This window comes from Sprattus sprattus, assembly GCF_963457725.1.
Source record: "Sprattus sprattus genome assembly, chromosome: 19".
Classification (NCBI taxonomy): Eukaryota; Metazoa; Chordata; class Actinopteri; order Clupeiformes; family Clupeidae; genus Sprattus; species Sprattus sprattus.
Genome location: NC_137917.1, coordinates 1,931,852 through 1,954,635, shown reverse-complemented (window position 1 = coordinate 1,954,635; position 22,784 = coordinate 1,931,852). Strand labels below are relative to the sequence as shown.

The 22,784-nt window shown below is 47.8% G+C and overlaps 1 protein-coding gene across 1 annotated transcript in view; it reads right to left on the bottom strand.

Moving 5' to 3' along the window:
- Window positions 1-405: 405 nt before the first annotated feature.
- The window catches only part of znf407 (zinc finger protein 407), a 147,851-nt gene continuing 125,472 nt past the window's right edge, over window positions 406-22,784 (bottom strand). The window contains exon 9 of the mRNA XM_080857949.1: window positions 406-2,368. Coding sequence (XP_080714075.1) covers window positions 1,299-2,368 — 1,070 coding nt within the window. The 3' untranslated portion in view covers window positions 406-1,298. The remainder of the gene's footprint in view (window positions 2,369-22,784) is intronic.

The following is a 22,784-nucleotide window of genomic DNA, read 5'->3' as shown; positions in this document are numbered from 1 at the left end:
GGATCAGGGCGATGGAGCTTGCATGACTGACATGTGTTTTTAATGCCTTTCCAAACCTGTTTAGGATGAGAGCAATGCGGGTAAGTGAGGTTAGGACACTGGTAAGTGAGGTAAGGACGATGGTAAGTGCAGGTAAGACACAGGCCGGTTTCTCGGAGAGCAAGGAAGGAGGTTTGATATTCTGGACTTCGACTTCTTATGTGGCAGTTGGGTTTCATAAAATGAAGGGAAATCTTGAGATATTTGACAAACAATCACATTTGAGAAGGACTGAAACATTACAAATCAAGCTTTATTTGAAGAGGACTGCCAGCAAAAAGAAAACTATTTCATGTTGTGTCTCTGCTTCAGACCACTGTCAAAACATACAGAATGATTGTTCAGAAACAAACCTCATTTTAAAGAATCCTATGAATTGAACTGATCAAGTTGCCAAAGAGGGGGGGAGAACTCGGCAGAAATATATGGTATGGTATTCTGAGCACTTCCAATCCAGATAATATCTTTTGACACTGTCGCAATGCATAGAAGTCTCTAGTTTAAGTGTTCATGAGACCAGTAATGTCCTCAGTTGATATACAAGGGACAGAATGTTTCAAATGATAGTCGTACCTTCCTGAGTCTGGTTTGGTGGTACTTCGAAAGGCTTTCAAAGAGTTTTGGTAGCACAAATGAGCTTTAAAAAAATGTGACAGTGATGTTCGAAACATCACGCAAACTGAAAATGGGATCTCTTGTGAACCTCAAGCCAAGGAGCACAGCCTAACGTCACGCCTCCAAACTGCATTTGTCAGCTTAGCCCGCATTACATCCATGTGATTTCAAATATTAAATTACAAAAACACATCACAAAGCAAATCAAATTAGCATTCAACAAACTCAAAGTGATTCAAGTGTGTCAACAAACAATGGAACAAAAGACCTATTTCAAAAGCATTAAATAAACAATACATTCCTTCCAATGTATTGTAACTGAACCTGAAATGCCTAAAAAACGTATTGAGTATTGATGATGGTATTGCTTCCCGGTGACGCTGCCTCAAGCCAATAGCATTAGAATAGATCCAGAAGCCCATCAGCACCCTGCCCTTATGGAAGATCCCCCTCTCAGGTCAAGCCCTGGGTGATGTGAGAATAGAAAAATACAGTCGTCCTGAGTTACCTGCCGCACAAGCTCTTAATGCGAATGCAAACAATGTTGATCTGACAGCCAGTGGTTGACTTTGGAAGGGGGCCTGGGATTGGGCCCCACTTCTGCTGCCATGTGCTGACAGAGACTAGGGCCCTATCTTTTGTCCTCATCCCTCCTGATGTTCATCATGAGTGGCCTCCTCAGTGTAGACCACCACCCTCTCTCCGGTCTCCTGGGCCTCCTCCTCAGCCACCTCCTCCTGCTCTACCTCGGTGCTCTGGGTATAGACTGTGCCCTCCAGCTGCAGGGTGTTGTCGTCCAGCTCCGTGACGATGTAGTGCGTGCCTTCGTCGTTGACGATGACCTGCGTGAGGCCCTCCTTCATCATCAGCTGGCTGGCGGCAAACTGCAGCACCTCCTGCACCATCTCGTCGTGGTGTGCGTTCGACGTGGTGTGGCCGACCACCTGGGTTACCATGCCCACTTGTTCAGACCCCTCCTCCCCTTCCATCACCTCCCTGTAGACCACCTCTCCCTCTGTGACTTCCTCTCTGGCCTCCTCTTCCTCCTCAGCGCACTCTTCGTCCCCGACCGTGGTGGTGATGACCTCTCCGTCCCCGTCTGTGGTGGTGATGACCTCTTCCTCCCCGCCGTTGCCAGCACTACCACCGCCCCTCTGGCCCAGTTCACTCACCGCACACAGCAGCGCGTCCAGAGCCGACGACGTTGATGACTCGGACACCATCGCTTGACCCCCCTCCCCCCGGCCACCTCCCATTACAGTGGCCCCCTGCCCCTCCAAGATGGCCGCCGTGGCTGCAGCCTGGCCGCTGGACTCCACCAGCACATACTGCGTGGTCCCGTGCGGCAGCTGGATGTGAGTGGTGCCGGCGGTGGACGCCGGGCGACCGGAGGAGGTGATGAGCTGGCCGTCCTCGGTGATGTGGAGCACCTCCGCCACCTGGCCGCCCATGGCGAGGGTCTGGAGCGTGGCGGCCGCCGACTCCTCCAGCGCCTGCTCCACCGCCAGGCTGCCGCCGGACCCGTCGTAGCCCTGGATGATGATGACCTGCTGCACCCCCTCCGAGCCCAGACCCTCCAGACCCGACGTGCCGATCCGGCACAGAGTGGCAGCGGCCGACGACGATGCATCTTCTGGAATGAAGACCGTCTCCGCCTGGACGAAGGAGGCTCCCTGGCCCTTCAGGCGACACTCAAAGGACTTGGACACGATGCCTGTGACACACACACACACACACACACGGAGACACAAAAAAGAGATTAGCTGATTCTCATAGGGAACTTCTCCAACTTTCTATCTTTAATCTAGAAAACTTTCAGCAATGGCTTCACAGCGCGATAGAATATGCATTAACAACGTAAACATCACTATTCCCCTCCAGTAGTCCTTGAGTGTTTCATCCTAACAATGCATGAATGAGTATGCCAAAAAGGGGTCATGCGCTTAGTGGGTGATGATTCATTTATCAGCTGTGAATTTACATTTGCATCCACACACACACACACACACACACACACACACACACACACACACACACACACACACACACACACACACACACACACACACACACACACACACACACACACACACACACACACACACACACTCACATCCCTGTGCTAAAACAGTAATTATGACTTTGTGGGCTGCCATAGTTTGTTTTAACAGGAGAGCAGAGTGACAACTTATTAAGCTTCAGCACAGGAGGAAGAAGGGTTTCAGATGGCGTTAATTGATCTCTGCTATGACGTTGCCTGGGTGATGAGCACTGATGAAAGAAACATCATTGTTTGAATCGACACTTTAAAATAAACTACAAAAAAAGGAAAAAGCCAAAAAGAAAACGCAGGGGAGAGAAGAAAGTCAACACTGACAGACGGTGAATGAAGCTGTCACGCAGACCAAAGCACTCAATCCCAGATCAAGCATCCAGGCCCAGAGGCTGATCAGGGGGCCTCGGCGAACAGGCCAGTTAGGGTTAGTGTGTGTGCCTCGCCTGCTGCGGCCTCGACTGATGCAAATGATTGGATTAGCGTCCAGATGGATATTGTGCTGAGCGTTGCAGAACTGGCTTTGTGTGGCTTGTGTTTGCACAGGTGCTGAGTGACATGAGAATATAAACCCTGTGTTCACGTCCACATAGAGAGAGAGAGAGATAGAGAGAGAGAGAGAGAGAGATAGAGAGAGAGCAGGAGAGAGAGAGAGAGAGAGGGAGAGGGAAGGAGAGAGAGAGGGAGGGAGAGGGAGGGAGAGATAGAGAGAGAGAGGGAGAGGGAGAGAGAGAGGGAGACAGAGAGAGAGAGAGGGAGGGAGATAGATAGAGAGAGAGAGGGATGGAGAGAGAGACAGAGATAGAGAGAGGGAGACAGAGAGAGAGAGAGAAGGAGAGAGAGAGAGAGAGAGATAGAGAGAGAAAGAGAGAATGAGAGAGAGAGAGAGAGAGAGAGAGAGAGAGAGAGAGAGAGAGAGATTATTGTCAACGAATACAGTCTTACATGGGCCCTTCAAATTAACCTGGATAAATCAAAAATCATTGTATTCCAAAAAAGACAATCCAAACACAATAATAATTACAGCTTCACAATTGGCGAAGAAAAACTGGAACAAAAACTGGAACAAATATTGTTATTTAGGACTAATGATTTCTTCAACTGGACTTTTTGATGGAGCAATAACTGATCTAACGGAAAAGGCAAGAAAAACCTATTACATGCTCAGGAAATCCCTACTAAAATATAACCCCCCCATAAAACTCTGGCTAAAACTTTTTGATACAATACTGAAACCTATACTACTGTATGGGAGTGAAGTTTGGGGAACTACATTTAAAAACAAATTGGACTCATGGGACAAAAGCCCCCCCGAACTATTCCATTTGGAATTCTGTAAAAATATATTGGGTGTAAACAGGAGTTGCCCCAACATAGCATGTAGAGCAGAGTTGGGAAGATACCCACTCCTTCTTGACACACAAAAGAGAGCAGCTGAATTCTGGAACCATCTTCAAACATGCAAACCAGACAGGCACCACCACACTGCTGCCCAACTGAGGGATGAACACCCAGAGAGAGACCCCTTCAACTACCTTGTCCAAAAACATGGGCTCAGCGTGAAAGACATTAGCATTGCCTCTAGGCTAAGAAATTTAAAAGAAAGCAGTATAGAATATTATACTAACTGCTGGAAGAACCAAATGAAAGAGTCCAGCAAGCTAAATGTATACAGAACATTAAAAAAGGACTACAAATTGGCACCATACCTAATCCAAATCAAAAATTATAAACAAAGAATTATTTTTGACAAAGTACAGGCTCAGCGACCATAGTCTTGCAGTGGAGAAGGGGCGGCACAGACAATGCTGGGTGGCTCCCGAAGGGAGACTATGCGTCCACTGCAATATGAACGCTGTTGAAAATGAGCCTCATTTTCTGACGGAATGTGCAAAGTACCACAATATAAGAAATGTATATTTCAACCAATTCGAAAACATCCACCCTGGTTTCATGAACCTAGCGAACCAACAGAAACTTCCATTCCTCCTGGGGGAAATTGAGACATGTAACATTTTGGCATCTGAATATGTGCAGTCCTGCCACATTATCCGAGAGCAGGCCATACCACCTATAAACATAGGCCTGAACTCATGGTTTTTTATCTATTCTTATCTATTACTGTATATGTTTTTTTTTTTCTCTTTACGTAATTATTATAATTCATGAATTGTAATGACTTTACTTTTGTATGTATCTATTTGTTTTATTTTGTATTTACATAATGTATCTGTTCCTGTATTACCATTATTATTTTTACTATTGTTATTATTATATTGTTATTATTATTAGTGCTTTGGCAACAGTGTATCGTACATTCATGCCAATAAAGCCATTTGAATTGAGAGAGAGAGGTGAACACTGTTCTGACGGAGCAGGCACGGCCAGGAAGACCAAAGAGCTTGATGACCTCACACAGGGGGAAACTCCCCACACTGGGAACAGGTATCAGTCGGTAGTGATGAATACAGCAACCTACACACACACACTCTCTCTCTCTCACATGCACACACACACACACACACACACACACACACACGGATTCACACACACACACACACACAACCCAAATACACCCATTGTCACACTAACCTTCTCATCAATACACACACACAGCTTCACACTGGAGACAAACACACACACACACACACACACACACACACAATCTTTCAACCTGCCGACTGACTCTCATCAATGATTCATCCCTCCATTTTCCACTGACATTTGCTGTGTCCAGTTCTGAGAGGGAGGCAACCGTTTGATCCCGGCAGCGCCACGCCACGGCACGCTGAGCGGAGCGGAGGTGAGAGGGCTCGACTCATGACCCTGTCTGCCAGCAGCTCATTCTACACCGGCCTGACAGGGCCCTCAGTGACCCTGTACAGCACAGCGCAGCGCAGGACACCTGCCCGCCAGACCAGCACACAGGGCAGCCCCAGGCCTCCACTCACGCCACCTCAGCTAAGTCCGTTCAGCTTCATTCAAATCAATTCAGTTCAGTTCCATTCAGCTTCATTCAAATCAATTCAGTTCGGTTCCAATCAGCTTCATTCAAATCAATTCAGCACAATTCAGCTGAACACACTGATGTTGAAATCAGCTAAATTCAAAAGCGATTTGATATACTCAAATGTATTTATGATGCTTTAAAAGAAGATAGCAGATAGACAGAGATTTTTCTGAAAACAGATTCAAGGAGAGAAAAATAGAATGGAAATAATTCTATAGATAGACAAGGCAGACTGCTTGATGAGACCCCGGCTCAGGAGGGGAGCCCATCTCCCAAAGGCCAGCCCCCGTAACCGCGGGTCAGGTGACAGCAATCATCACGGCTCAGCCGGTTCAGGCATATAGGCATACAGGCATACAGCTAGCAGTCTTCAAAGGCATGTGGCAGATAGAAGCCATCACGACAGGAGTCAAGCGAGAGGGGTGACGTGCTTGACTGACATCTGGTGCTCGGAGCCCCGTGCCAGGTTGAGGCGCTGAGCGCTTCAGGCACATAACTGACAAAATAAAGGAGGGGAGTGAGCGTACAGATGTGCCTCTCTGTCATCTGCACATCGTCTGCCTTCTAGCGGTTCTCTGCAGCTGTCTCTGACAGGCCGCTACAACTGCTACAGCACACATGCAGCCCACAGACAATCCAGCTACGCTTGGCTCTCCGCTACACTTCGATCTGGCCCAAGCCACTGCTGCACTCCACCAATGGGGGCGTTTTTGGTTTTGTATGTGTGTATGTGTGTGTGTGTCAGTGTGTGTGTGTGTGTGTGTGTGTGTGTGTGCGTGTGCGTGTGTGTGTGTGTGTGTGCGTGTGCGTGTGCGCATGTGTTGATGACATCTCCCATCAGAATGAAATATAAGCCCAGATAGGTTGTGCTGATTGTGCCGTGGCTGAGGATGCTTTCATTAAAAGCAAGGCGAATGCTCTCGCCTGGAAAGATTAGTGGTGCTCAGGCTGCCGTGAGCCTCTGGTGCTCCGCCAACGTGTGCAAAAAAAAAAAGTCCCTTACTGTTTCCAAAACACAGTTCAGGCAAGAAGGAATGGTCTGATGGCTAAACAGAACTGAATCACGATAGTTCTGAATGGCTCATTCCTGAAGGTCTTGGGAGGTAAGCGTAGGTCATGCACACTGTACATTAATGATCCCCAAAGCTGAGCACTAGCATGCGCTATTATGGTTAATAGTCTTTTTTTAAACCACAAAACCGAGCCAGAGTTTCATCGGTTGTAAATCCCACTTTGCGGATAAAAGTGTTTCTCTTTTACATGACTATGTGCTCTTTATCTCAGGCCTATGCCAGGAGGTCAGTGTGCTGCTGCAACAAAGGCTCACGTTGTGGCAGACAGCCAAGTAGATCCCTGCATGGGGTAAATGGGTTAACCTATGTCGGCGTACTCCCATATCTCCAAAGGTTGGACGCATTAGCAATGTCAAGCATTCGGTGGTTCGAGGGTCTCCACAATAGTCGACACTAATTAAAAAGGAGTGCTTTTTAATGCTATGTTTTAATTGGTGTTTTTAACAAAGTATACTATATTTGGATAATTGGTGTTTTTAACAAAGTATACTATATTTGGATAGTTCATTTAGAGAGTAGTGTCTACTGTGTGACGACAGGTACAGTAAATCAGTGGGAGATTCATGGTCAGGTAGGATGGGAGGAAGCAGTGTGCTTGGTGACAGGAGCTGCACTGCAGCCTAGTGGCTTATAAAGAGGTGTGATGAGCCAGCAGGTGTGTAGGTGTGTGTGTGTGTGTGTGTGTGTGTGTGTGTGTGTGTGTGTGTGTGTGTGTGTGCCTTTTCCGTTCCCATAAAAACGTGCGCAGGAGTGGCGCGTGTCACATTAGCCGTTGGTGTTGTCTGCTCAACCGCCCGCCCTCCCGCCTGCCTGTCGTCCTCGGCGCGGGGGTTTATGGGGTGTCACTCAGTCACCGCGCCCGACAACGCCGCCGCCGCCGAGCGGCACCGTGAATCAAGTTAATGTTGCACGTCCCATCGCCTTGCTCATGCCACACGTGGGCGCCGTGTAAGGACAACATTTGAACAGCGTGATTTGGCTCCCGCGTTCAGCCAGAGGTTCCTGATTCCCGTTTAATATGTGTTTTGAACGTTCTGACTGACTGGTTCCATTAACAGGGGAGGTCTGGGGAGAAAAGAAAAAAGGAAAAGAGTAGGAGCAGGGAAGCCGAGGCAGAGGCAGAGGCAGAGGCAGAGGCAGAGGCAGAGGCAGAGGCAGAGGCAGAGGCAGAGGCAGAGGCAGAGGCAGAGGCAGAGGCAGAGGCAGAGGCAGAGGCAGAGGCAGAGGCAGAGGCAGAGGCAGAGGCAGAGGCAGAGGCAGAGGCAGAGGCAGAGGCAGAGGCAGAGCGAGATGGGGCACTGCGTCCACAGACAAAGTCGGGGAAAAAAAGCCTGATGTGAGCAAGCCATGCAAATACATTTGGAGAGGGAGAGCTACAAAGGAAAAATGAGAGAAGGAGATAATGAGACGGACATGGAGAGAGGGAGGACTGATGGAGAATGCCAAAGAGATAGAGAGACAGAAGAACGAAAGAAAGAAGAAAGCGCAAGATGAGAGTGAATGAAAAGGGAGGGAGACAGGAGAGCGAGGAGAAGCGAGCGAAACAGAGAGCAGGGCGACTGCTCTTGGTGAGGAGGCAGATGGACTGGCAATTGAAATGTTTCAGATGTCACTTCCTGCCCGTGCAAGAACAGGGCCCACTGAGAGTGAGTGAGGATCAAACGCCGGCTGAAGAGCGTTCCCCTGAAGCCCGTCTGCACATCAAACGCCTCCACTTTTGCCTCACACACACACATGCACACAACCCCCCCGCTGAGCTACAGGGGAATGACCCCCAACATGGCAGACCGTGACCCCTTTGTGACGAGCACCCAGGGTAGACACGCTCTGAACACCAGAGGGTACATTTCCTGCACTCAGTCGTCTGAAAGTAGTCAACCTTTTTAGCCTCAGAAGCTAATGATGCCTTCGTACTCAAAGTCTGAGGAAATGAATGATGTCTTCGTCTGTCTGTCCAATGTGCTTGACTAGCAGCAGTGTTTGCAGAGACCGCTGCACGGGATTTTTTGTTTTCTTGCGGCCCAGTTTTAGGAATCAAATAGCTTTTGCGCGAGCTAAAGCTCTTCAATACACTCGCGCTTTTTTGTCTTGCGGATTAAACATGGCCGTCTTTTGTGGTTTGTTTCCTTGTCTGTCTAAATATAAGCTGTGTTTACAGTAAGAGATCAATCAGGAGAAGAATGAAAAGGGATTCAGCCCGAAGCAAAAAATCACTCACTGAGGGCATGCGATGACAACCGACGCCAGGCCGTCTCTGGGCTGTCGATACACCGCCCGTTTTTACCGCAGCTGCCACGAGACGCGACGCGGAGACCCAAGATGACTCTGACCTTCTCGAGACTGACAAATCTGACACCGGATATCAAATCTTGCTGTGCATGTCCCCCCCCCCCCTCCTCACAGCCCAAGTCCCCAAATCCAGGTGGGACTTCTGGGGGCTAAAACTCTCCTCACATTGCTTAAGGCTGGTGGAAGGGGAGTGGAGAAGGCCAGCACCAGCCCTACAGTTATCCTCCAGAGTATACAGAGTATTGATTAGGGGATCGATGGCCTCTCTAATGAATATGGCTTCAAGTAGGATCAATGAGGGAGGGGAGTGTATGTGAGTGTGTTTCCCTGTGTGTGTGTGTGTGTGTGTGTGTGTGTGTGTGTGTGTGTGTGTGTGTGTGTGTGTGTGTGTGTGTGTGTGTGTGTGTGTGTGTGTGTGTGACTGTGAGTAAATATGTGTCCTTTATGGGATGCAGTACCAGGATGTTGAGGGAAGGCTGTCCTGGAACACTTAAGAAATTAACCTTAACCGTGTGCCCTGGACAAGAAAGATCAATTAAAGTGATGGGCTTTTTTTTTTCACTCCATAACATCACGCTGACAATCTGTTACTAGGCTTTTTACACTTAACATTACGATCAATTACATTACAAGGGGGCGGGTTTTTTTTACACCGCAACTCAGTGCTCAGAGTCAATCACGGGGGGTAGACGTGAACCCCCTACACTGTAACAAACACTAACGACCAATTACAGACAGAAACCGCAGGCAGGCCAAACCATCTACAACAAATTACACGGGAAAACAACGCAATCAATTGTGCTAAAAGTCAGAGTCAGAATACGGTCATCCATCTCCTCATCTGTTAGGGCTCTCTCTCGTCAGGGTGGAGGGGGTTTGTACCTGAGGTGAGGTGTGTCGTGTGTGAGAGCCAGCGGAACTTGAAGGTGACCCAGGAGAGCCCGGAGATAAAACACCAGGCCTTGTATCCAGGTCATGGGGGACAAGGAAGGAGGGTGGGCTTGCGGCGTGTGTGTGTATGTGTGTGTGTGTGTGTAAGTGTGTGTGTGTGTGTTCGTGTTCATGTGTGTGTGTGTGTGTGTGTGTGTGAGAGACGATGGTTTGTGGTAATTGGGGTGTAGGTCATTTCAAACAGTGTATAGTGTTTATGTTGTGTTTATGTTGTTGTGTTGTGTTGTTCAAACAGTGTATCCATGTTCACAATTGATTTAACCCCTCACCACAAGCTACAAGGGTGTGTATGTGTAGTGTGTATTTCATAGGGTTGAGGACGGATGTGCATGTGTGTCCATCTGTGTGTGTGTGTGTGTGTGTGTGTGTGTGTGCAGGGGAAGGGATGTATGTGTGAGTCTGTGGGGTATGGCAAGGTATAATGTATGAGTCTGACTGTGTCACTGACTATATATGTGTGTGTGTTTGTGTGTGTGTGTTTGTGCGTGTGTGCGTGTGTGTGTGTGCATGTGCACGCGCATCACAGGTCAGTGAAGATGGTGGAATCTAATGGCAGGCACCCAGCATCTCTGTCACCCTCCCAAACACTACTGCATCACCTCCCCTGGACAGACAGACAGACAGACAGAAAGACAGACAGGCAGGCAGACAGACAGACAGACAGACAGGCAGACAGACAGACAGAAAGCCAGACAGACAGACAGACAGACAGACAGACAGGCAGACAGACAGACAGACAGACAGGCAGACAGACAGACAGAAAAGCAGGCCCTGTAGCTCTGCACACATTGGAACAATCAATTAAAGGAGACAGAGTTGACACTCAGCAGAGAAAAAAGGAGCGAGGGGGACAGATAAAAGATGAAAAAAAAATGGACCCAAGGACACAGGCCTGCCAGGCACAAAGGTGAAGCCATCTTTCTGTGGGGAGCGCACCCCCCTCCAACCCCCCTCCATTCCACAGTCACAATATCAATCTACAATCCACAATAAAAAATGAATTGCCATAATTGTCAGCTGATGTATGAAGCTCCTGTGGCCGTGGCAGACAGCTGAATTGGATAACGTAATATTTGTGAGCGCCTGTGCAGGGCTGATATCACAGGGGCGAATCGCTGGGTCAGCCATCCCCTATAATCTGCGCACCCCATATCTCCTTCAGTGAGAGGACAGGGCCGACCTTGCTCAAGGTCACCGGGGGTCACGGAACGCCCTCTGACCCTGTAGTTGCACATTTCCCTGGAACTCCCTCTAAAGCCCCGGTGACCAGAGCCGGGCACAATATAAAGCCATAAACACACACGCCACGCAGACACACACACACACACACTTTGAGACCTCTGAAAGCATCCACTGAGGTCAGCTGAGCTGTGACTTTCTTCTCTGTACGTCACCGGTGATGAGTATTTATACATATACAGTGAAGGGGGGAGAGAAAAGAGAAGAGGGAAAGTGAGTAAAAAGACGGAGAGAGAGAGAGAGGTAGAATACACACATGAACAACACCCTCTCTTCACACACTCAAACACCCACACACACACACACAAATGCGCACGCCCACCCACACACACACACTAGCAGACACAGCCCAGCCATTCAGTACTTCATCACCCTTCTATGTAGCACTTCTCTCATTTGACAGGTGGCCTCCATCAAAGTCACACAGTAGACACATTTATTTTCCCCGTACGTGTACATTTGCTTCCGCGTAAATGATCTCAACATTGACCTTAACCTCACCCGCCCTTAACACACAAAGCTTTCAGTCAGGGTAGGTGTGTCAGTCTGCACCTACTACTCCTGTTTGTTTCATTCTCACACTCAGGTGCAGAGAGTGCAGGGAGAGAGACATAGAAAGGGGAAGTCAAACATGAACTCCATGCTGAAGGTGGAAGACTGACACCCGCCCGCCCATACCCCTAAGGACGTACTGCCATCTCCTCCTTCCTCACTCTTTTATTCTCTCTCTTCCCCTCCTCAGGAAAAATCACTCTGCTTTCACTCTCTCCATCAAATCCCTCAAGGTGGACTTGTGATTACTTCTCTAATTAGCCACGAGGAGAGGGCATTTTTCTTTTTTTTTAGACTTCTTTTCCTTTTTTTCTCCTCTGTTAATTAGAGCCGTCTCTCCTTCCTGCTTCTTGATTCCTCGCTCTTTCTTGTCGTGCAGACACTTTTCCCCCTGATTTGTTGATTAATTGTAAATGCTAAGAGGAGCTATTCACAAATTTTAATTAAACATCTCTGGTGCAATTACAAAAAAAAGAGGGATGATGGAGGCAAAAAATATTGTAGCGACTTCTTTGTTGCCATGCCTTCGCCTTTGGAGAAGGGCGTTGTGATCTTAAACAGACGCATCTAATAAACTCAGCTGTTTGTGTGCAATTAATACGAGAGGCACTTGAGTTTCCAAACAGAGGAGCACAGAAAGAGAGGGAGAGCGGCAGAGAAAAAGAGGGGAGTGGCGACTGAGTGGAAAAGACAGAGCGAGGAAGAGCTAGAGGAAGGGTAAAGGATGACAAGAGGTATGATAGAGGGAAAAGTCATAGAGAGGTCATAGTAGGAGGGATGAGAGGGAGAGAAAGAGACACACAGTATTGATAAGAGGCAAAGCAACAGAGAGCGGGTAAGCTACACCTACAGTAAAAGATAGATAGAAAGAAGTCAAAGAGGGAGAGGGAGAGAGAGAGAGAGAGAAAGAGAAAAAGGGTGGCTGGGTCAAGAGGCAGTGCCCAGCCCCATCAGATGTCCTTTGGGTTACTTAGGGAAGAACACACAGGTCTGTTTACCCAAGCGTTAGATCATCCATGGCCATGTTTACCCTCTATTTACCTAACGCAGGCATGCTGGGCTATTTATCGCCCAGATCTGGCTAAATATAGGTGCTTTCTGGGCGCGCAGCAACAGCCGTGGTGGGTGGTTTCGCTCTAATCTCCTCGGCGGAGCTGACAGCCTGGAGAAGGCCTAATGAATGGCTCTTTTCATCTGCAACCCTGTGTGTATCTGACAGTATAAATATTTAGCAATATCGGGAGTCAGCCTGTGATTTTACACAGATGGAGTGATTGATGGCTCAGCCCTGACGCATGCCAAAGAAGAGCCAGAGTGTTATATAAACCATTCCCCCCTCTCTCTCTCTCTCTCTCTCTCTCTCTCTCCACTTTGTTCTGTTTCTCTCTTTCTCCTTCTGTAATGATCTATCTCTTTCCCTGAAAGGTACAGCTGACAGGGAACTAAGGCCTTAACTCCCATAGAGAGAAAGGGAGAAAGAGAGAGAAAAAGAATGAGAGAGAGAGAGAAACAGAGAGAGAGAGAGAGAGGGAGAGAGAGAGGGAAAGAGAGAGAGAGAGGCATGTCAGTAATGACTCTTTGCTGGGAATGGCACAATTATACAATTAAGAGAAGGACTGGTTATGTTATGTCAGTTAAGAGTAATGTGTGTGTATGCATGTGTGTGCAAGTGTGTGTGTGAACACATGTGTGTGTATGAGTGAGACTGATTGTGCGTGTGTTTACTTTGACTTTCAGGACTTTAAATTACCCTGATGCAATGTTTCTGTGATCAGTCACTGGACGCCACACAGCTACCATCTAAGCCTCTGACACAAAACAGACCAGTCTCTCAAACCTCACTCTTGAGCACACTACAACAGTGTGTGTGTGTGTGTGTGTGTGTGTAAGTGTGTGTGTGTGGTTGTACAAGAGTCTGTCCTTTCTCCATTGGTACATGAAGCTACACTGCAACACTGGAGTGTGAGTTTAGGTTTGTGTGTATTTGTGTATGTGTGTATATGTGTGTGTGTGTGTGTGTGTGTGTGTGTGTGTGTGTGCGTGTGCGTGTGTGTGTATGTATGTGTGGTTGTACATGAGTGTCTTTCCTGTCCTGTCTTTGGCAGATGAAGCTCCATGCATCAACCTCACCCCCTGCCACAGCGTGACTGTCTAACTCCACCCCCGACTCTGAGATGGCCGTCTGAGTTGTTTGAGCGCTGGTAAACAGTCGCCGTGGCGACGAGGCAGGGCCTACAGCTCTGATTCCTCCTGATAAGAGCAGACACACTCCTCGAAACTCCCAGCAGTCCCCTAGGCAAACAGTGTGTGTGTGTGTGTGTGTGTGTGTTTTTCTGTGTGTGTGTGTGTGTGTGTACACCTTCTCTGTTATCCCCATCCAGCCCTATGATGGGGTAGATAATCATATTTATAACTAATCACCCCTCAGCCCGTATCATTCTCACTTGGAGAATGAAGGATAATCCTGGCCTAAAGATGTGTATGTGTGTGTGTGTGTGTGTGTGTGTGTGTGTGTGTGTGTGTGTGTGTGTGTGTGTGTGTGTGTGAGAGAGAGACTGTCAGAGAGAGAGAGAGAAACAAAAGCCCAGAGGTGGACCTCTGAGAGCAAGCTCCACCCAAAGTATAGGGCTGCATGTTTTGAAACGGCGCACCTATCAGATGAGAGTGTTTGGGGTTGTGTGTGACCTGTGACTATGACCGCTACCTTCAGCTGACACACATTGCGGGCGCACACAATAGAATCTGATACCCTGCACCGAGGAAAGCCACAGAGTCCAAAGCACACAAGAAGCAGTGGCTGGCGAGTGCTCTGATTCCATTGACCTTATAATTGCCTCTGCAAAAACAACTAGCTCATTAATGAGATCTGATTAGGGCCGAAATTAAATTGGACGCATATCTTTTCTGTGTGCTCTCTCTGTGGCTGTTTCTTCTTATTTCTTTTTGTCTAATTTCATTTCAACCTTCCCCTGGTGCCCTGATCAAGGATGAGGCTCAGACCACGGGGTCGTACATCTAACTATCCTTTATTGGGATTAACGTTCAAATAAGGAGAGTTTCCAGGGGCCAATTCGGATTCTGGCGGTGGATGGGACAAAATCTTGCCTTTTTTGCAATAATACAGTGCCCCTTCCCCGACTCCCCTCTCCTTTCCCCTCTCCTCCTCTGTTTGAGGGGTATTGATTTGTATTTGCTCTTTAATGAGAACAATTAGTCTTTCTTTCTTTTTTCCCCTGTCCGGTCCCACTCCAGTTCATCTATCACTCCTCTCTGCATCCTTGTATCCTTTACAAGGCCACCATCTGCCTGGTCAGTATGGCTGCAGTTCTGCCCTGCAGGGTCATGTGCTGCCCCCGACAGGGTACCTGTCCGTGCGCTTACAAGGGGGGAAGGGGTGGAAGAGAAGGATAGAGAGAGAGAGAGGGAAAGAGGGAGGGAGGGAGGGGCATGGTCGTTGTGTTAGGTGTGCTCCTAGTTTGTACTGATAGAAGTGTTCTAAATCAACGTGTGCGATTTCACAAGCGCCCACTCAAAATGACATGAGATTCTACGCCACGACCTTCAAGCTGCTAAACCACGCCAGGCTCAACCATTTAATTGTCGACTCGACTCTTTTGACTGCGCATGTGAAACATCTCTCTCCAATAGAATGAACAGAGAAACAGAGAATGCGATGCTAAATTCATTGCAGTCAGAGCGTAAATTGAAACAGTGCCTCAGTCACTAACAACATCAACACAAAACAGCCCCTCCTTCTCAAACGGTCCTGCAGTGAGTTAGCCCAGTTGAGGATGATGATGTAGTCAGCAGTGGAAATACAGATGGTAGGGGGCAACACCCCAAAACCAACTCCCCCCTCTCCACCCTTTGTTGTTCCTGGTTGCCCGACAACAGCATGAGAGGGAGTATGACGGTGTATTCAGGGGTGGTGGGGTAGAGGATGGCGGTGGGTGATTTCCTGAACGAAAACAACCCGCTTCCTTTTTCCTTTCCCCCCTTCAAATAACTCAGAAAAGACAGACTAAAAGAGAGGGAGAGAGAGAGAGAGAGAGAGAGAGAGAGAGAAGTGAAGAGAGACTGAGTGAGGGAGTAGTGAATGAGTGCAAGAGAGAGAGAAAGAGAGAGAGAGAAAAAGAGAGGGACAGGAACTCCGGTCAAGCCTGAGTAGCGAGCCAAAAAGGCGGTGATGGACTGCTCAGTCTGTGGGTGGCTGGGCCTGTGAGTGACGTCAGGGCCTCGTCTGCTCTCCTCTCCTCTCCTCTCCTCTCCTCTCCTCTCCTCTCCTCTCCTCCCCTCCCGTCCCCTCCCCTCCCCTCTCCTCTCCTCTCCTCTCCTCTCCTCTCCTCTCCTCTCCTCTGCGCTCCTTCGCTCTCCTCTCCTTCCCTCTCCTCTGCTCTCCTCTCCTCTCTCCTTCCCTCTTCTCTCCTCTCCTCTCTGTTCCTGGGCCCCTCTGCTGGGGCATGAGCAATGGAATGTCACAGGGCCTCATTCCTCTTCCCTCAGCACAAGGCAGCGAGCACCCAGGCGGTGGCAGGCAGGCAGGCAGGGAGGGTTTTGGCTGTTTGGCTGTTTGGCTGGCTCTAATGATGTATAATAGCCTGCAACTACACTTAACCTGCGCGCTAGGACGGCACAGCGTGAGTGGGGGAAATATGTAGGTAATATGTTTACCAGTGGCTCAGGGCGAGGAAACCATCAATCAATCAGCACGGCGACAAGAAGAGGAAAAGAGGAGGAGAAAGAAAGAAAGAAAGAAAGAAAGAAAAACAATACATGCTGCGGATCAGCGGCCCGGGATTTTGAAAGAAGGAAAGTTGGAGTAAATTAAAATGCCATGTATGATGTGGGGGGGATGGGGGGGGGGGAATGATTGAAAACAAATAAATAAAAATGATTAAAGTCCAGTAGTTCTTTATTTCAACGTTAAGGCCTCATCATGGCCAAACTGTAACAGCGGGGAACCGATCTCTTACAGAAATAGTTTTTTTCCCCGGCTGTTTTATGTCAACCCTGACACATTGCTTTTTTGGCCCTTGTCTAAAGGTACTGAACAATTGTACCTATTCAGATGTGTCCCGACTGCAGTCAGGTGAGGTATTTAAAGGCAATGCTCCATCTGCAGTCTACGGGGCCAACTAATGTTGCCTACACATTTAAACTGGGTGTAGGCATACTTTAGATGTCCTAACCATTAAGCTTGATATTTATTAATATTTATTTCGCTGAAAAGCTGCTATGTGCAAAACCCAAATGTTCACCTGAGGATACCAAGCTCTAGCTCACAAAGGTCTGTACTCCATAGACCTTTCTGTGACTACAAGAAACCACACTGTAAAACAGAACAGCAAAGTTCACCTGTATTGACTGCACACAGCCATGCATGGACTCATGACTGACCGCCTGTTTGTTCCCTTGATCACCCATGACCAGGGGTCGTCCTGTCCATCTCAGTGTTATTCTTAGTTCAAAAAATAATCCTTTAGATCCACGTTTCTGCTCTTTATTTGTCACAGTGAAAGTGAAATGTCCTACACAGCGCTACGTGGGGCACTTAGCACCAGGTCTAATGTTTTAAAACCAACAGCCCGTGGGTGCAGTTTATGTAACCGTGTTTGTTCACGTAGAATCTAAAGCAGACCGTGCTACTCTTTTCTCATGCATTGGACATGCAGGACAAATGTGTGAGGCTAAAATTACAGATGCTTATCTCTGAAATAAAAAAGGGAGACGGATCATCTGTACATATATGAAGACTTCCATAATAATTCTCTCTCCCCCTGGCAGAAAGATTCTCTGTGTGCCGCCAAGCATTTTGACTTCCATTACTTCTCTATCAAAGCAGAGATAGAAACGCCATGTAGTTTCTCTCTCGCTCCACCTCTGTCTCTCTCTACCGCTCATGGGATTTCCTTCTCTCTTTCTCTTTTCTTTACCTCCTCTCCCTCCTTCTTTCTGTGCCTCTATCAGGCATTTCTCTGTCCTCCTTTGTCTGTATCTCTCAATGTCGTCTAGGTCTCACTATCCCTCTCTGAAATGCCCAGGGTTTATATCGCAACCTTCTTTGGACCGCTCCTCACACATGTTGTCCTCTGGCAAAGTGTGTGTGTGTGTGTGTGTGTGTAAATGTATGCATTTGTATGTGCATATGTGTGCATGTGGTGGAAGGAGGGCTCTCCTCAGCCTTCATTTGTCTGAATCATCAGCTTGCCTGTTTGTTTTAGAGAGCTATGTGTGTGTGTGTGTGTGTTTGTGTGTGTGTGTGTGTGTGTGTGTGTGTGTGTCTGTGTGTACGTGTACGTGTGCGTGTGCGTGTGTGTGTGTGTGGATGGCGGGGTTACAAACGAGCGCCTGTGTCCTCTCAGGCAGGGGCCTCGTTCCATTATCAGTCGGGCCCTGAACCCCCCGCCTGCCGCAAAGCCCCAAAAGGGACAGGGGGATCTATTTGTTTTCCAGTAGGGTTACGGCACTCTGTCTATTGTGGTTTGCACTGAGAGCAGCAAACTCAATTCATTCTTTTGACGTGAAGACACTGATACTCAGGAAGCAAAGGCAGAAATAGAGAAAGGGAGAGAGAGAGAGAGAGAGGTGGGGAAAGTGAGAGAGAGAGTGCCTAGAGGGAAACGAAAAACACAAACTCACACACACATGCAAGCTACACACACACACACACAAACACATCCTGGACAAATACCCAAACAGAAATACAAACACGCACGTCCACACGTATGCATACGCACGCACCCACACTCATGCACATGCACATGCCTGAATATGAGCTACAACACAAATTGAGACTGAGACTTGCTAAATAAAACCACCATCGTCTCTGCCTCCCCCCCCCCCCCCCCCCCCCTCCAAACCAATACTGACTCCTCTCCTCTCCTCCTCACACTCAGGGCAGTGTCCATACACAGGTCGCTTTGCACACACTGTATTGGCAAGCAGATCTCCATTACGGTTCTGATAATGTGAACATAATGAGCAGATTGATATGTAAGGGGAGCTGTGTAACGGAGCCGCTGGGGGAGAGGAGAGGAGAGGAGTGCTCCTCTGGGCTGACACCGGCGCCTCCTCTGCCCCTCGCGCAGACAGGAGAGACGTCTGGGGAAAACACACTCACACAGCGCCTGCCGCCTCACCCTTGAACACACTCGCATTTGGGCCTGTCCCGGCCCGGTGATCCATCTCATTTTTCTGTGTGTGTTTCTTTGGGGGGTGGTGGAGGGCAAGACTGGGGGAGCCGAAGGGCAAAGCAGGTGATTATGGGATGGGGGTCTTTGGGGCTACTGGCTGTTGCCAGGAGTGAGTGAGGTTGGGACGAGTTAAAGCAGAATTTCTGTGTCAAATTGGAATGAGAATAAATCAAAGAGGATGCTGCCTGTCTAATGCTGTTATCTGTGATGGCGGAGGCTGTTGGTTGACCACTTGCGTGGTTAAGACAGATGAAGGACAACTGCTTCACTGTGTGCTGTCTATCATTAAACGTAATTTAATAACCATATGCCAATGAAATACTTTTGAACTCAGATAGTCTGACATGTTTGATTTGTACTTGTCTGTTGGCTTCAAATATAAATCTATTTTGAACATAGCCGCAAAAAGCTTTCCAGAGCTTTTATAATAAACACATGCTTGCATGTACATAGACACAGACACACACACACACACACACGCACACGCACACGCACACACACACACACACACACACACACACACACACACAAAGTGTAAACAAAGGGAAAACACACAGGATTGTTCATTTCTGATGGGTGTAAATCACAGCGACGCTTTGCACGCGCGGCCAGTAATGGCATTAGTCTCATTCTCATTCTCGTCGTCAGCTGACTTCCATCATTCCACAGGCGATGTCTTAATGAAATCAATCAGCCAGCGCTAGCCCCTCTCTCTCCATCCCTCTCAATCTCTCCCTCTCCCTCTCTCTCTCCTGACATCTCACTGGCTGGCTGTGCATCCTTCACTCACTCTTCCTCTGCTTCTGGTTGCTGTCACACAGATGGCCTTCCTCAATCCGCTGTTCATTTAACTCCTTTCATTCTGCTGTCTCCTGCAACACGTCTTAATATGTTCTATACGCGTCAGCTTAGAAGGATCGCCCTTAATTATATGGAGTTTCACCCATTTAAATTGAATACGGATACATACATAAAATCATACAATATCATATCAAATCCACATGGTTCAAAATTGAGTGCGTGTTATTCGTTTGGATAAAATAACGCATGAACACACTATGTTATATAAAAAAAGTGGAAGTTTGTTTCCTGTGAAGTCTCACACAATCCCCACGCAGCCTAGACCCACTGGACCTGCTTACTGCCCTGAGGATTCTCTATGGATTTTACGGATGCTTCCAGAGGGTCATGCAGGTGGGCATCCGAAAGGGTTGACATGTATGATGTTCCCCTTGGCTGCCATAGGCAAATTAATTCACCCTCCAATGAAAAAACTAAACTGAATCAGAAAAGGAATCTTGGAAAATAATACAATTAGCTAGCTAAACAAAGATTGAAAAAATACGCAGAAGGACAATATATCACATATGAGGTAAAAGTTGTATTTCGACATGATTGGGTTTGGGGTGAAAAACTGAAAGGCGAGCGCTAAAATATAGTAGTAGTTTTGGTTTGTTAGGGCTGTTAATTGGGCGTGCAAAATTAGGAATGCAAACGTGGAGCTGTAGCACACTACTCAACCCCACCCACTCCACCCAGCCCACCCGGAATCCTTCACGGGTGCGTTTGACCCAACCGAGCGTGCCCTGCCCTGCTTCAGTCTCTCCTTGTTCCTAAGCTTCAACTGCCTCTTTTAAGAAAAAAAAAAAACTAATAAAAAAGGCCCACTCACAAATCCCCCAAGAAGCTCTCCATATGAACTGTCACATTAATAACACTGTGCTCGTATTCAAATTTTCTGTCGAAAAGCTAAAGAAAGATTGAATGCCCTGCCGTCGTGCGGCCAAAGATTGAAGACGTGTCTCATTGACATTGTTAAAAGTTTATGAAAATATATGAATTCTCAAACGTCGCTGCCTGCTCCTGCTCTCCACTTCCCAACAGTTGGGAGAGAGGGAATGGCGGAGGGCCTTTAATCAAAATGATTGAATACCGTAAGTTTGGATTCAGGGATTTTTAATAGGGGAGGGAGAGGAGTGTCACGGTCTGAAACCAAAACTAAAACCCGTGTCCACACATGCATGCATAAAATAATAAATAAATAAACAAACAAATAAATATATAAATAAACCTATAGGCATTTGGAGGCATAAAAAGAAACAATACATATTATTTTCTCAGACACAATATGAACAATTGGAGTATAGATATGTAGGACGCAGTGGCCATAGTGTGATTGCAGTCCACAATCTGCTGAGCGGCGCACAAAGAGATGAAGCATATGGTATTGACACATGTCTGTACGCACACACACACATTCCCACTCCATCACCCACCCACATCAGACACACCCACGCATCTGGTATGTTTTGACACAACAGCTGCTGCCAACATCAAATGTTTTGAGTGGCAGGGTGACTGCGAGAAGGGGGTTGGTCTTTATCCTATGTGGCAATAGTATGAATGTGAATCTGGTGTGTGGTCACGAGTGTGATGGTGCACGCGCGTGTGTGATGGTGTTTGTGTGTGATGGTGTGTGTGTGATGGTGTGTGTGTGATGGTGTGTGTGTGTTTGTGTGATGGTGTGTGTGTGTGTTTGTGTGATGGTGTGTGTGTGTGTGTGTGTGTGTGTGTGTGTGATGGTGTGTGTGTGTGTGTGTGATGGTGTGTGTGTGTGTGTGTGTGTGTGTGTGTGATGGTGTGTGTGATGGTGTGTGTGATAGTGTGTGTGTGTGTGTGTGTGTGTGTGTGTGAGTGAATGTGATTGGCATATGTGCAAGGGTGAAGTGCATGACTGTTTTCTTTAAGGCTGAGGTGCTACTCCTGAGGGGACTTGAGGGGTTGGTGAGGGGGGGGGGGTACTGGAGTAAGAGTAACAAACTGGCCCGTGGCTCTGCTCCTTTACCAAACAGCTTTCTGCATCCCCTATACCAACTGTAACTTCTTGCCGGGAAGAAGATTATAACTGAATTGTATAACTTGTCCCCAGACTCCTACAAGATTTGTAGAAATCCCCTACAGAGAGACAAACAGAGACGAAAAGATATGAAGAGTAAAAGACAGAATAAGAAAGTGGGACAGAGAGCGAGAGAGGGGAGGGGGTGGACACAAAGCGGAGCATTTTTTTTTTTCATTTTAATGAAGTGTGCATTCAACCTCCCTGCTTCTGTATGGGGAAGCATCCATTTGTAATCTCCCTGAGAGGACACGAGAGCTGCAGGTGGAGAGGGAGAGAGAGGGAGACTGGGAGAGCGTGCAAACACTCCCCAACACACCTGCACTGAGAGAGAGACAGAGAGAGAAAGGTATAGAGAGGGAATAAACCCTCTGTGTGTGTGTGTGTGTGTGTGTGTGTGTGTGTGTGTGTGTGTGTGTGTGAGGCAGAGGAATGAGATATTCTGAACACTGTTGACAGAGAGTGTGAGGAGTGATGCAGAAGAAGTGAGAGAGAGAGAGAGAGAAAAAGATAGAGAGAGTTCCAGACAGGTGAAAGAGAGAAACCTGTGATTCTATCCCCTGTCTGTCTGTCTGCCCCTCTATGAAGTAAAGCACAGAGAGTTGCCCTGTACTAACACTGAATCCCTGATCACGGTTTGAAAACAGGACTATGCTTCTCACTTCCAAAGAGAGAGGGAGAGAGAGGGAAAAAGAGGAAGCGAGAGAGAGTTAAGGAGAGAGAAAAAGGCAGCTACTCAGCATGTGTCTGCAACAGTCCCAGCTCTCCCTCTCCCTTCACTTCTCTCGTCCTCTCTCGTGCCAGCATCCCCCTTTCATTATGTCCTCTGCGCGGGCCGATAATGAACGAGGGAGAGAGACGACTGGAGAGGTCT